At 41.6% G+C, this 15596-nt stretch overlaps 1 protein-coding gene across 5 annotated transcripts in view; it reads left to right on the top strand.

The window, feature by feature from the left end:
- Positions 1-15596, top strand: part of PTPRM (protein tyrosine phosphatase receptor type M) — a 995903-nt gene that overhangs the window by 853607 nt on the left and 126700 nt on the right. For all 5 annotated transcript variants that reach the window (XM_077270222.1, XM_077270225.1, XM_077270224.1 and 2 more), the window contains one exon: positions 1085-1269. In XM_077270222.1, the coding sequence (XP_077126337.1) occupies positions 1085-1269 (185 nt within the window). The remainder of the gene's footprint in view (positions 1-1084; positions 1270-15596) is intronic.

The following is a 15596-nucleotide window of genomic DNA, read 5'->3' as shown; positions in this document are numbered from 1 at the left end:
TAATTTCCCTTCATAGAACTATATCTCCATCTTACACGTGCATGAAATGCATTAGTTATTGGATGTTCCATACTGAAATGACAATTCATTGAAATATTGACCGTAATCTCCTTCTTATATCCATATGTGAGCTTAGACAACAAAACACTGACTCAGAAACTTTGACGGAGGACCAAGTCTGCTCCCTATTAGCTTCACCAGTAATTGCAGATCCCTAGATAAATATATTTCAAATGAAAACTCTAAATTAAGAAACAAAATAAAAACCATATAAGCTTGCCATAGATCTATATTACCGCTAGGTATGTGACATCAACATTTATAGTTTCCTATTAATCTCGTCCTCCTATTATGTGGTGACTTTATTTTTTGGCCTTATACCCTTCCTCTTCCTTTTATTTTGACCACTGTCAGGAGCCAGACTGTTGATACTGAATACATTTTAATTGCTTATGCCCTGTCTCATTTTTTTCCTACTCTTTTCCCTCCTGATATGTATCTTCTTTAAAGTGCCAATTAATGGTAAGTTACCACTCTTACCCTCTGAAGAAACATCCATGGGGGAGGTTGGTGAACTTTTCCAGTGCTGGTTGAGGATCTCTCTTGACATACTCTCCCAACACGGGATAAGGCCAAGTGATTGTGGGAATCCTGCAGGTCTTTATTCTACCACCGGGTCTGTTTTATGTTGGGTTGTGTTTGGACCTGTTTCATTTGCTATGTAACAACCTTACGTTCCTATCAGTTGCATGAGAACGAATGGAGTGAAACTCTGAATCCACGCTGTATGTCTGCCATACCAAATGTCCAACCATTGTATTTCATATTGTCCCATATTTGTATGATATAATGTGTCACTTTTTATTATTGTAATTCATCGTCCTGCCCAATCCTGGTTACTATGGGAGAATTAGAATAATGTTTTTTCCATTTGCAATTGATGGATTGTTTCTGATTATATGAAATAAGCTATATATTTTTCTCATTGCTTTCATAATTTCATTTCCACCAAGGAAGCCTTGTTTGTGGGTTTTTATGATTTCAGTATGCCAACCAATAATTTATTGTGTTTTTTTGCTTCTAGATGAAAACCACACCAACAGCGAGACAAGCAGTTTAGCCCAATCCCATACATACAAGAAACGGGAGACAGTTGATGTTCCCTATCAGACAGGCCAGCTTCACCCAGCTATCCGGGTAGCTGACTTACTGCAGCACATCACACAGATGAAATGTGCTGAAGGCTACGGATTCAAAGAAGAATATGAAGTAAGTAGAAAACTCAAGCACAGTGGCATTGCAGGAGATGCCGTAGTAAGGTATAATGCAGGGGAAACTTCAAATGCCTGTTTCATCTTCAGTAATTTCCAAAAAGAACTTTCAATATTTTATTTTGAACATTCATTATTAATATTTTAGGTCCAACTAGATAGCTACATAACAGGTTTGAAGAGTTGACACATCGCCTTTCATCTCTTCTCCAGCTGACAGGATATGAACTTTGAGGATGTGTGAAGACTGAAATCTCTCATTGTTAAATGTTTATCTGTTGGGCAGGCAGCATACATTATATTGATTATGTGCTTTGACGTATCCTTCTCAATGAGTCTTTCTTACCTTTTAGATGAGCATGTGACTCTATGTGTTCACAGTTAGCAAAGGTAAGGTAGATGTATGGAAATAGGAAATTTCCATCTCACGTTTACACATTCATATATGATAGTTTAAGAAAGATTAAAAATAAACTCATGTTACAGCTCAGTTTAGATATAATCGGCGCGAGACAGGTGTGGTATTGGGGAAATTCGTCAGCATTGTAGCTTGTCATTTTTAGTACGAAGCCCTAATACAGTAACCATGAAATTTTCTGAAGCTCTACTCTCACTCCATATACGGTAGATAAAATGTGATGATGCAATTTAGAGAGGTATTCCCCAAAAAGTATTGCTTCTAGGGGTAGGGGATAAAATTTCAGTAATGCAATACTGTATGGGACATCTTATGGCAGAAAATAGAATGTCTGAGGCTCATTGTCAGGACCCATTGTGCCTCCATAAGGCTGCTTACATACTTTTCTGCATTGTCCATCAAACCTTTGTTTTTATTGTTGTATGATGAATGCATTAAAGGGTTAATGATTGGATATGTGATAACTTGCTGATTGCTGGGTGTAGAGTTGGTTTCATATTATGGCTTCGTGTAGCTTTTAAGTCATATAGCGCTATAAGGAACTCATTGACTTTTACGGGGCCATATTCTATCTCTGTATGCCTCTGATTTTATACAGGGACTTTTTATGTTTATTCGAATTTAAAAAGTGCATTACCACATTAAATACTCAATTACTGAGCTAGTTTAGTTGAGAACACCTCTGATATTTGGCTCTCCAAAGAGCACCATTCTCTGACACAAGTCCCTCCCAAAGGTGAGGTGGAATTAATCAGGATGACCTGGACTTAGTTTTTAGGCTCACAATAAAAAAAAAAGGCAAGTAGTGGCTAACAGAGGCAAACCTGCCTGCTCTTCCAGGTTCCGGCACAGGACAGTCACTGACCACTCCTGCAGACAATTTAGCTGCTCCACATCAACAGAGCAGCTCTTCTTCTAGCTGCTCTGTCAACAGGATGTGGCTGCTGACATTATGCTGATTTACAGCCAGCTGCCCTCAGGCAGCGAGGAGCCAGCTGTCAGCGGATGCTGCTGAATCGCTGGCATGAGCGGTCTGTGACTGTTCTGTGCCAGTAGAGATCGACACTGGGCACAATAGGCAGATAGTAAGGAACTACCTGACTGTTATTTCTTAGGCCCATAGTAAAGAAAACAAAAAATATTTCAGGATAATCCCTTTAACACTACATTCTTACATTTGAGTGTTACCATCTGAGAGAAATATCTTTTTTCACCGGTGTCATCCTAGGTGCTTCCATTTTTTTATCATCCAGTTTTTTCACAGAAGCAGGTAGACCCTGTGATCTTTTTATCTATTGAGTCTTATTGGATCTCTTAAAAACAGATGAAACTGAACTCTGATACACACAGTCTGTCTTCTGTGTGTCATCTGCTTAATACAGATCCCCGTAGACTTTAATGGCTGAGGGTGATCCGCAGAATAGATGAGAATAGGACATGTTGTGAGCCTCGCGGACAAGGAATTCAGACCTGTTTGTGTTAGGTGTCGAGTCCCCACCTCCGCACAGGGGGAATCTCGAACCATGTCCGCTGCGCTCTCTCATTCTTCTCATTCTGGCTCAAGCTGTTACTGTGCGACTGGTTACTGCTGCCTTTCCAGGCTCTGCCTTTGTAGCCAGCACTGATGAGCAGCGAGCAGGTCTTTCTGGGACTAAGTCCTGCTTTTCCCATGCTGAGCATGCCCACGGGACGACCTCCCATTGGAGGTCAGGGGTCACATGCTCAGGTCCTGTTGCAGCTCCTATTGGATCATCAGGAAGGTCCCGTAGCACTACTGCTATAAAAGGTTCGCAACGCCGCTTGGCCATGCGCTAGTGTATACTTGATAACGTGTGTGTATTGATGTGTGACTGTCGCTCCTTAATCATTCCCCTTCCTAGTGTTGTTGACTGCTCGCGAATGGTGGATGCTATCTATCGCCCAACAGTGCTATCTGCACATCAAGCACACGTTACAGTGCCTTTGCAGTGCCGGCTTATACGGCACCGTGCGCAAACAGTGCGCTTTTCCTGACAGCCGGTCAGTGTAGGGTGGGAATTCCCGCTTGGACTTAGCATCTGACTCAGGGCATCCTCAGGCGTGGGCTCAAAAGCCACCGAGGGTCAGAGCAGGTCCAATCACCAGTTTAGTGGGGGTGATTCATAGAGATCCCACTAGTGTCTTTCAGCTGCACCCTGTGACTGCTAACAGGATGCAGCGTATTTGTGGTGACTCTGAAGCAACAGAGTTCGCTTCTATTCACACTGGGTGAGGTCTAACCCACGTGTGAGCAAGTGTCCGTCTGCCATTACTCAGCAGCAGGTGTCATCTCTGCACGGTGGACCCCCGACTGCGAACGCACCTCATATTCTCTAATATTATTATTTGGTGCGCCAGTCCTAACAGTTTGTATGAAGATCTATGGGTCAGGGTGCTGTCTGAGACATGAACGGACAGCACTTGCGACATGTCACACGGATGTGTAAATGTAACCTAAATGTACTTGTTGCCTGAGATGTTTTTTTTACTTTTTGCCTTATATATTGTCTTTGGAGCCCCAAGCCATGCTCGTTAGTTCCACATACATGAAAGAGCTGCAATCCATATTTTAATTTTATTTAGAGCTCTTTTTGGCACAGTTATCCAATGACTTTGTAATAATACAAACATTTCACTGCCCTTCTGGTCCAAACCTTGTTTTTTAAACTTTGAGCAAATGATAAATTGCTTTTTTTTTGCTTCTTTTTGCAGCTCTGGTAATCGTCATGATATTTCTTTTTGCTCAATAATTAAAGTGTTCATTACAAGTGAGCTTTAAACACCTGTTCCATTACCATTCTTTATGGGAGCAAGGATGAATCTAAGGAGATATTTCTAAGCACTAATGAATTAAGCCCCAGGCTTTTACAGAATAAATGATTTACATTTGCTTTCTCGCGTTTGATCTTATGTGCAATATTGTAGCAGAATAAAGATAAGGTAGGATCAGAGAGGCAACTGTCAAAGGGAAAACTGTGTCAGAAATAGAAGATGCAGTTTCTGTTTGCTGGAGTGCTGCCTTTCTGATTTGATTCTATATTTTTATTTTACTCTTCTTTGTATATAAAACAATTTTGTAACAGAAATATTATTTGAAGCTATAATTCAAGTATGTTGAAAAAGTTGCATTACATTTGCATAAAGAGTCAGCATGATGAGTAGACTCAAAGGGGTTTTCCATTAGCAAGGAAACATGTGCCCAAACAATTACATACTTGGAAATCATCAAACATAGAGGTACTCACCCTCCCTGGGGCCAGCACCAGCTTTCCACCGCTACTGTGGTCTCTGTGTACTTGCTGCAGCAGTGACGCTCAAACAACAGTGATCATCACCTATGCAGCCAATCACTGAGCTCAGCAGTTTTGCTGTTGAGCTCATTGATTGTCTGCAGCAGTGACTTACACTATGGTCATGACATCACGACTGACGCCAGTGCATAGAAACCCAAGCAGTGGCAGAAAGCAGGCACTGGACTCGGGAAGGCTAAGTACTAACGCTGTGTAAGCAATCATTTGGACAAAAGTTTTTTCAAATCCCTACAATAAGAACCTTCAAAAATGTTTTGACTATAAAAAAGGGTCATGCATGTAAGGGCATAGCAATATAGGATGGAGTGCCTATGTGTCACGATTCATTATGGGATTCGTAGCAGCTTTGGTTCTGCTGATATTTAAATGTTGTTTTTTCAATTTAGTCCAGCAAGAGTTAATGTCAGTCTCTTGCTGGCTGTTCTTTTAGGTTGGTAAGCTTATGTTGTTTGGTAATCACTCCCACCTTCCTTGAAATAGTCACATGATCCATCAGCTGATCATCGGTTATAGAGTTCTTCTATGGAGACCATCTAGGGGTTTGGAGCTCTCCTATTGGTGGTGTTGCTGCTGTGGGAGTGCATATTCCTAGTGCCATTTTCTCTGCTGCTGTGGAGTGTAGCAGTAGAGCCTGATGCTAAGTATTTCTCCCTTTTTCTTTGTCTGTCCTGTGTATGTCACTTCCCCTGTAGTTTACCATCTGCAGTGGTGAGGCTAGTGTCCTTGGCTGCCAGTGCACTAGCCAGGGCATATTGAGGTGACAATCAGGGATCAGGCACGTGGCAGTGGCAGGGGAAGGACCCGCATAGGGTGTTAGGGGAGCTTAGAGACAGGCACAGGTTGTTGTCAGGAGGTATCCAATCCCTCGCTCCCTACCACTAGTGCCTTCCTCTCTTTTCCTTCGCGTTGCTTTTATATGCTGTGTCGTCCGCCGAACTTACCCATGTCCGAGCATTACGCTATGTCTCTGTATTACAGATAGCCTGTGTGCTGTAGAATGTTTTTTAACGCACTGCATTCTCTCCCAGAACAATTCTTGTAGGAGAAAATACCTCCATAACATAACACACAACAGAGTACGCATTACTAGAACCCCCCTGTGTGCCTCAATGGAAAATTTAAGCTATGGAACAATATAAACACAAAACTGATTATGGTGCCCTTTGTGTCAAGTCTTGCTCTTGTTTCCAAGTGCAAGTTTAAGTATTGTGTTCAAAACTTACTGGTCAATCTGAATGATTGATTTTATATTCAGATTTTTGCTTTCTAGAAACATTATCAATTCCTTGTTTTACAGTTAATACTTTTTCTGATTGAGTTAATATAATTAATTATGTAATTATCCCTAAACTTGTTTGCTGATGGACTCAAAGAGAAACCATGCAGAATGTAAATCCCCTGCCACTTCCTTGTGCAATTATAAAGCGTCACTTTTGAATTGTGTGAATCTTAATTACATGCATGGGTATTGCCCTCTATTCAATTAGATAATATAATATAATATACTACATGCCTGTAAGCTCACCAGATGGCTAATATGAAAACTGTTCTTTACTTTGCAAAATAAACAAAGACAAAGAAAATAAATTCTAATAAAATTATATATCTGTACCTTAGAATGGAGCTGAAACAAAAAGTGGTATTAAGGCTCCAGACCAGAATTCTGCATATCGTAAGAGTGTAAAGCAGTGTAAAGCTTTAGATATGGAAACATGTGACACTTTGAACTCACAATTTTTGCTATTTACTAACTACCAGGGCCCTACCTAGTGTATTCCTAGAGACAACCTTGTTTTTTTATTTGTGTACATGTGTAACAACTCTGCTGGTATCACTACAAGGCCTCCCATCCCTCACACACCATCTTACTCACTGCTCCATGTCATGTTGTGTTCTGTCTGTTGCCAGCTTCATGTTCTATGCTTCTGCTCTCTGCTTGCTTCCTGGCTGTGTGTATAGGGGGCGGCACCAGAACTCTCTGGTTCTTATGGAATCAGGGTGCACCTGTCTAATGTGTTCCTGACCAATTACCAAAAGGCCTCTAGTATTAAGGGCAGCTCCACCCTGTGGACTGGGCCTGTGCAATGTCTAAACTCAGTTAGTGTCTAGCTTCTGAGCTGCCAGGCCTTGCTCTGTGTTCCTCCTTCTCTGGAGGCTTTTCTCCTTGCCTTGCTTTTGTTTGTCTGCCCTCCAGGAGGCTGTATATCCTGGTCTCAGTGTCTGTGTCCTTGTTTTGGTCTGTCCGCCCTCCAGGAGGCAGAATATCCTGGTCCCTGTCTTTTTGTTCTTGTGCCTTGTATCATTCCATTACCTTGTCTGAACCTTGTCCTATCTCTGTCTCCCTGTCTCCTTGTCTGTGGCTTCTTTCCCTGCTGTGTATTTCCTTGTGTCCTCCCTCTTTGCCTGGTCTCCATTTTCTTGCAGCTTTACCTCTGCTCCGTACTCCTACGGTTCTGTTCTCTTTCAGCTCTGCTTTGCTCCTGCTGCTGCAAAACCTCTTGCTGCAGCTCTTCTCAGCATACCTTGCAGTTCAGCTCTGCTTTGTTCCTGCTACTGCAGAACCTCTTGCTGCAGTTCCTCTCCGCTTACCTTGCAGTTCTATTCCGCTTAGACCCCACTGCTGCAGAACCTCTTGCTGCAGCTCTTCTCCGTATACCTTGTGGTTCAGCTCTGCTTTGTTCTTGCCTCTGCAGAACCTCTTGCTGCTCTACGCTCTTCTCCGCAACCTTGCGGTTCTCCTCCTGTGTGAACAGGTCTCTACCTGTTTCTCCACACACCATTCCTTCCTATCAGAACAAGTACCTGCACCCGCTGTGTGAACAGGATCTATCTGTTCCTCCATACACCATTCCTTCCTATCAGAACCAGTACCTGCACCCGCTGTGTGTACAGGATCCTACCTAATTCATACACCACTTCTACCTGTTTCTTCTCTGCTATGCCTGCCTGCCTGCCCTGTGTCTCTTCCGTGCCTGCCAGCCCTGTGTCTCTGCTGTGCCTGCCAGCCCACCCGTCCAAGTTTTGGCAGTGCTCATCTGCCAGTCCTGCCTGTCGTCCCCACCTGTCCTAGTGTTCCTGTCTCCCAAGTGGGATCAGCAGCCACAGCCAGACACCGCCCTGGAGTGGCGCCTGGCAGCTGCCTGCCGCAAAAGCCTGACCTCACCATCAGAGGCTCCAGTGAAAACCAAGGCAGCTGTCCTAGTCACGCCCCTTCCAGGGTAGTCTGGTTTGTGGCACAGTGGGTCCACAAACCCCCTGGCTCACGCCCACAAGTCAGGGCGTGAGCGTGACATGTTTTGTTTTTTTTCTTTTAAAGTATTAAATTAAAAAATGCTTTTATACGGAGTGAATAGTAATTGCACCGTCTTTTAAATCCCTACGATCACCATCTATGGGATTTTTGCTTTAGCGTCTGAATGCCCATACTGTCGATATAGGTCAATTTATGGAGTGTTGTAAATGTAAAGTACATGAATTGACATTTAATCTCCCAATTTACCAAAGCAATAAAGTTAGATTTCTAGTGTAAATTGTTATGAAAAGTTGCAAAGTTTTGCTAAAATGGGAAGAACAGGAGCAAGATGGGGAGTCGTGATGCCTGCTCATCTAATTCTAGCCAAACGTTGGCATACATCATGCCACACATCTTACTCCAGTATTTGACGAGGCGCACTGTTAGGAGTTGAGTCTCCGCCGCTGCACAGGGGGAATCTCGAACCATGTCCGCTGCGGTCTCCCATTCTCCTCCAGCCACAGTGGAGCCTGCTCAGCGGAGACGTCGGTGCCAGCGTCTGGCTCAAGCTGATACTGTGCTCTTGGTTACTGCTGCCTTTCCAGGCTCTGCCTTTGTAGCCAGTACTGATCAGCAGCGAGCAGGCGTTTCAGGGACTAAGTCCTGCTTTTCCCATACTGAGCATGCCCACAGGACGACCTCCCATTGGAGGTCGGGGGTCACATGCTCAGGTCCTGTAGCAGCTCCTATTGGACCACTAGGATGGTCCTTGAGTGCTACAGCTATAAAAGGTTTGCATGGCCGCACGGCCATGCGCTAGTATAAACCTATTATCGTGTGGGTGGATGTGTGCTTGTTCTGGTGATTGCTCCTTAATCATTCCCATTCCTTGTGTTGTTGAATGTTCACGAATGTTGGAGCTACCTAGCGCCTGACAGTGCTATCCTACACCAGAGCAGGATCTGTACTGCGTCAAACCAGCAGTGTCCGCCTGCACGGCACTGCACGCACTCTGTGCTGTAATCTTAACTTATCCTGACAACTGGTCAGTGTGGGAATTCCCGCTTGATCTCTGCATCTGACTCGGGGTGTCCTCAGGCGCGGGCTCAAAAGGGCCGAGGGTCAGAGCTGGATCAATCACCAGCTTAGTGGGGGTGAGTCTCAGGGATCCCACTAGCGTTCATCTGCTGCATCCTGTGTTCGCTAACAGGGCACAGCGTTTAATTTGTGTCACTGCGACTCTGTGAAGCAACAGAGTTCGCTTTAGCTCTTACCCGGAGTCTCAACCCGAGTTTACTACGGCGTAGTACCGCCATAAAGTGCCGCCATTACATAGCAGCAGGTTCCATCTCTGCACGGTGGACCCCGGGCTGTGAACGCACCTTTACCATCTTTAATCTATTCGGTGCGTACCGCCAGCTGTAACATGCACGGAGCTGCGCAACACTTTTCTGACACCTGCTTCATTAAGATTTGTGCTCTTCGTAATGAATCAGACACCTCTGACTCCAGCATGCCCCCTCATCAAGACTGGCATGAAAAACGCAGGTACAGTAAAGAGTATTTCTTAATAGCAAAGTGTTGCTCCCACTTTCTTTTACAATTCCTGCAGTACTCTAGAGAATGTTACTATTGTTTTATGAAACCAACCGGTTTATGGCATTTTGTAATTTTGTTAGGTTTCTCAGGCTGCAGTGTATCTTTGTGGTGCTTTTATATTCTCATTTGACTCTTTTTTTTTTATTTACAATATTTTCAAAATATAAACTGTAACGTCAATGAAAGATTGTAGTTAAACAGAAAGTAGCGCAAATGAGTAAAAAGGGATTTAGTAAGGCATACACTTCTAAAAGAGAAACTGATACCAGCTCGCCTTACGGTCCCAGAGATTTGGGCTGTTTTTTAGTGTTACATTTTTTAAAGTCTTTTTCAAAGGGGTGTGGTTCAAAGGGTAATCATGTAGAGCATCTGAAGACATGCCTCCTGAGAAGCCTGCGAGCCATGATCCTTTAGTAAAGACCATAAATTTACTATCCCCTTTGAGATAAGTGCTTATTCACGATGCCTGTAATATTGGGGCTGTTTTTGTAAAAATCTATTATAGTGTGATCTGTTTGGCGACAGAATGGCATTGTACACCTGAAACCATGTCATCTCCTATACGTGAATTTATTATGTGACCATTTTTTTATGCATTGGGGTGTGTGTATAATCCTCTCCCCCTTTTTCTCATTATACTGAGATATCAGTTTAAGCAGAAAGAGTAACCATTGATATATCTCTATGTATAACACTTTAGCCTTGTTCTGGAAATCCCATGACAGACATATGGTCACTGGAAAGACATATATTTATATGGTCACTTTATATGTCCCATTAACGCTGAGCTCTATTGTCTGCACAGCTCAGCGGATATTAGGCACCTAAAATCAGATGACAATAGTTTTTTGCACTACAGCACTTTATTGGGTGTTTGGTGGCTTTGTTAAGGAGTCCTGGTGAGGGTCAAGGACAGTTAGTCGACGTGGAGCGGGGGCGCCACTTTGCTACTCAGGATGCCAACCTCCGCTGACAGAAAGGGTCATTTTTAGGGTAAGGCACACTCTATCTTCTCTAGACTCTTCCTATTATTGTCAAATTTGGAATTTCTAAATTTTCTATGCCATTGTTGCATTTTCCGATGTTTATTTTTCACGAGACTATTGTCTCAAGACCCTACACCAATTCCATTTTTAAGGAATATTAGTGGGGGGTTTTTACCTTCTTTTAAAGATATTATTAAAAATTCATTTTTAAAGGGTTTTTTGTTTGATATTGGTTTTCTCATAAGAATTACCACTAATAAAAAGTGCACTATGGTGGATTTAAAAAAATAAAATAAAATTGAATACTCGGGGGAACAGCGGGAATAAGATAACGTCAAAGACTGGACACTTATGACCTTGTGACTGGTCACATTCAAAGGGAACTTGTCACTTGATTCATGCTGCCTCTGGGAAACATGTATCAAAGCATGGCTGCACAATTGGAGTCAGGTATAGTTTCCTCTTAATTGCTCCGGCATTGCAGAGATCTTATAGTTTGAAGACTCGGCTGGGGTACATAGTTTATGTGTAACTAGTATGACACCATCCCCAGCCGTATCCCCCACCCTAATCTAATTGACTGACAGGTATCTGCCATGTGTGTACATAGGGAACCTTGTCAGACATACCTTGACTCTCTACTCAGTAGTCCCTGGTCTAATGCTGGTTCTTCAAAATACACACTAACGTTTAGAGAAAAACATACCTGACTGCCATCGTCCAAGCTGGCTTCTTTTTAACTTTTTTCTTTTTTTTTAAACTAGGCTACTCTTTTTTTCATCTTTTTGCATATTTTATATAGAGTGGCATTTCAACAATAAGGGTGAATTCTTATAGATTTTTGTCTTGCTGGATGTTGATTATGTCTATAATGCTCTTTAACTTTACAAAATAAATTAGAACTTTCTTTTAGCCAATATTAGTAATTAAATGCCCTTTGGAACTAGTGTCAAATCAAATCTTTTATATGACCCTTTGATTTTTTTGGGTGCCAGTAACCTATTTGATTTAATACCAGATTTATTGGCATACCACCACTTTTTCTACTTTGGATACCATCTGCATTGCCACAGCCAGATATAATGACTTAAGTTTCCTAATATTCTGACCCATAAAACATTAATCTGAAGGAAACATTGTAAACTAAGAAATTATTTTAGAATATGTATAATTAATAATGAAAAATCTTTTTGCTTAATAAGTACCGTATATCAAATAAACTTTTTTTTTGCATAAAATAACTTTCACATGAAATAACTCTTTTATTTTTACATACATGGATGTAAGCATGGTCATTGCTCCCAAAATTGTACATAAAATAGCTGCATAGTTTAATTTAAAAATTGTAAATTGACTGTGTGAGTCTAAATTTTTTAGCTTCATCAGCGCTGTATATTTTATTTTTTCTCTCCAAAATTTAAATTTGACTTATATCAAGCTCTAAATGTAGTTATAGTGAAAATTTCTAGATTTTCCTCTGGGGTAAAATACACTACCATAATGAATATGAAAATGTAAAATTTATGAGTCACTAAACTATCCACTAGAGAGAAGTATGTTAGTTATGCCTTAAATCCAATTATTGAAGGGTGCAGTCACTCCAAACCTTCTTAAATAATATATTTGCATTTGCCACCTTATAAAGACATACATTAAGTGGCTTCAATGTGACAGAGCAAGACAGCGGAATGCAAAGTGAGAATTCTTAAAGTAATGCATGACTGGCTAAAGAGCCTTGAATCGTGCATAGTAGTGATAGTCCTTTATTTTACAAAGACGAGGCACCATTACACTCCTACAACAAGTGATATTACTGATTTGTACTTTTTTATACTATATAATTAGTACATTTATAGCTTGAACTAGTAGTTTAAAAACTTTGCTATGAAAATATGCACGCAATGATAAACTGGAATTAATGTCTGAAATGACCATGTGTATTTTATGGGCAAATGTATGTTAAAAAGTTATTATTTGTCATGAAAACATGTCAGAAGCTTTGATCGGTGGGAATTTGGGTCCTGGAAATCCTACTGATCACTAATATGAAGGAACAGATTCACTCAACTAAAGTATAGACTTGTGTGACACAGAAGATGAACTATCTATCGAGCCTAACTTCAGTCTTAGGAAACAACAATGCTCATTTCGGTGCTTATGTTCTTTCATTATTTGCAATTGTTAGCGATTTCAGTATACGGACCCCCATCTATTAAACCTGTGGATATGTCTCTATGACAAGGCATTTTTTTTAAGTACAATTATTCTTTAAATTGTAGAATATTGCAGCTCTGATATAAGTAAAATAAAGTAACGTGATGTCACTGACCAAGATAGAACAACCAGCCGATGAAACAATCGTCATATTCCATCTTAGTAGGTTATAAAATAATAACAGTGATCTGAGTGTTGTGTATCTTGTTCAGTTCCCATAACTGAGGCCTATTGATAGCACATAATCTTTCTTTATTGACTGTCTCTTGAAATTATCCCCTCTCGCAGCTTTCTGATTATTCATTATAGACAGTGGACATGTGAAAGGTGGTCTGGTGTTCTTCTCATTAATGGGGCGTGCTAAAAGTGAAGTTTTGTTAATTTATAGGATGGGAATAAAACATCTGTAATGTTTTTTTCAAATTGGAAGAGCACAAACCTGATATGGGTTGACTGTTCTACAGAAATAAATCAGAAAACCGATTCACAGAAAATTACAAATAGGTGTGTGCCAATATTCCTGTAAAAAAGCACCTCCACTCGATGTTCCCTTGAAGAAGCAGTTTTCAAAAAACTCGTCAGGGCGCAGGCAACTTATGTGTTGGTTTAGTTAATTATTTATTTATATACAGTTATGTTTAGATCCTTATTTATACACATGCACCTTAAAGAGGTTGTCCTCTACTTTTACATTGATGGCCTATCCTTAGGATAGATCATCAATGTCTGATCAGCCGGAGTCTGACAACCAGCAACCTCGCCAATCAGCTGTTATCGGTGTTGTTGGCTACCGCAGGCCGGAAGCACTCACTTGCCGAGCTGCATATCTACTTACTATTCAAATCAATAGGAGGTGGATCTGCATGAACAAGCCCTGGCCACTGCAAGTAGACGGAGCAGTTCGGCAAATGAGTGCTTCATTTCATAAGTCATTGATGACTTATCCTAAGGATAGGCCATCAATATAAAAGTAGCAGACAACCCTTTAATGGAAATGTATAGAGTAATTTGACTATACATTATATTATTATATCCCTTTGGGAGAACCATGAACTGAGTACTTTTTGACTATATGATTTTGTTCTCTACAATACCACTACACCTATGTGTCCGCTCAAGTGTTTGATATTGTCCTGGCATACATACGGTATATATATTTTTAAAAATGAAGGAATTTATGGTATTATATGAATTTAGTAAATAATGTATTTTATTCGTATGCAAGTGTGGTGTCTGTTTTTATAGGATTATATGTTCTACATAAATGGCATATATTTATCCATGTCAGAATAGCCCATGATTATATGAAAGCTGATGAAATGAATACCGCATAGTGTCCAGTTGATGTGTATGAGTTTTATAGAACTGAGGCAATAGGGTAGAAACATTATTTTTCTCACAGCCCTAAAGTGCATTGATTGGTTACAGACCTATCTATGGCTTATGGATGTAAGTAAGCAATCTGTCCACAGTACCGTATGTAAAGGAACAGATGATTGGCCTCGGGGAGACCAAAACATCCAACACCGCGGAGACACCATCACGTGTTTCTCAACGCAGTGATCCAGAACACTGCCCCCATCCCTTATGGGAAATATGCAAATGCATGTAGGATAGCTGCGGAGACACCATCACGTGTTTCTCAACGCAAGCAGTGAATAGCCAGGCCTTTCCCCGGGAAGAAACAACCACGGGAAGGGCAGCATCCAATAAAGGAAAACATCCAATACAGGAAAACCACCTATGCCAAGCATGGTATCCATCCACAGACAGCTGTTTCGGGGTGTTTGCCCCTCATCAGTGTGGAGTAGGAATCTGGCTATTAGGAGCAGTGCCTAGTAAAGGGCTGTAAAGGAACAGATGATTGGCCTCGGGGAGACCAAAACATCCAACACCGCGGAGACACCATCACGTGTTTCTCAACGCAGTGATCCAGAACACTGCCCCCATCCCTTATGGGAAATATGCAAATGCATGTAGGATAGCTGCGGAGACACCATCACGTGTTTCTCAACGCAAGCAGTGAATAGCCAGGCCTTTCCCCGGGAAGAAACAACCACGGGAAGGGCAGCATCCAATAAAGGAAAACATCCAATACAGGAAAACCACCTATGCCAAGCATGGTATCCATCCACAGACAGCTGTTTCGGGGTGTTTGCCCCTCATCAGTGTGGAGTAGGAATCTGGCTATTAGGAGCAGTGCCTAGTAAAGGGCTGTAAAGGAACAGATGATTGGCCTCGGGGAGACCAAAACATCCAACACCGCGGAGACACCATCACGTGTTGAGATGCTGCCCTTCCCGTGGTTGTTTCTTCCCGGGGAAAGGCCTGGCTATTCACTGCTTGCGTTGAGAAACACGTGATGGTGTCTCCGCAGCTATCCTACATGCACAGTACCGTATGTATCAGAATATTTAGACAAGGTCAAATTGGTAGTAAACGGAGTGCTACCAGGTTTTTACAAGTACATTTCAATCACATTCATTTGAAGTAGATGGCTGGTTATTGTACGTGCCTCTAATTTTGTATACATAAGTATACAGTATA

Source organism: Ranitomeya variabilis, chromosome 6, assembly GCF_051348905.1.
Source record: "Ranitomeya variabilis isolate aRanVar5 chromosome 6, aRanVar5.hap1, whole genome shotgun sequence".
Classification (NCBI taxonomy): Eukaryota; Metazoa; Chordata; class Amphibia; order Anura; family Dendrobatidae; genus Ranitomeya; species Ranitomeya variabilis.
The sequence above is the reverse complement of the archived record's forward strand: the minus strand, read 5'-3'. Positions and strand labels throughout refer to the sequence as shown.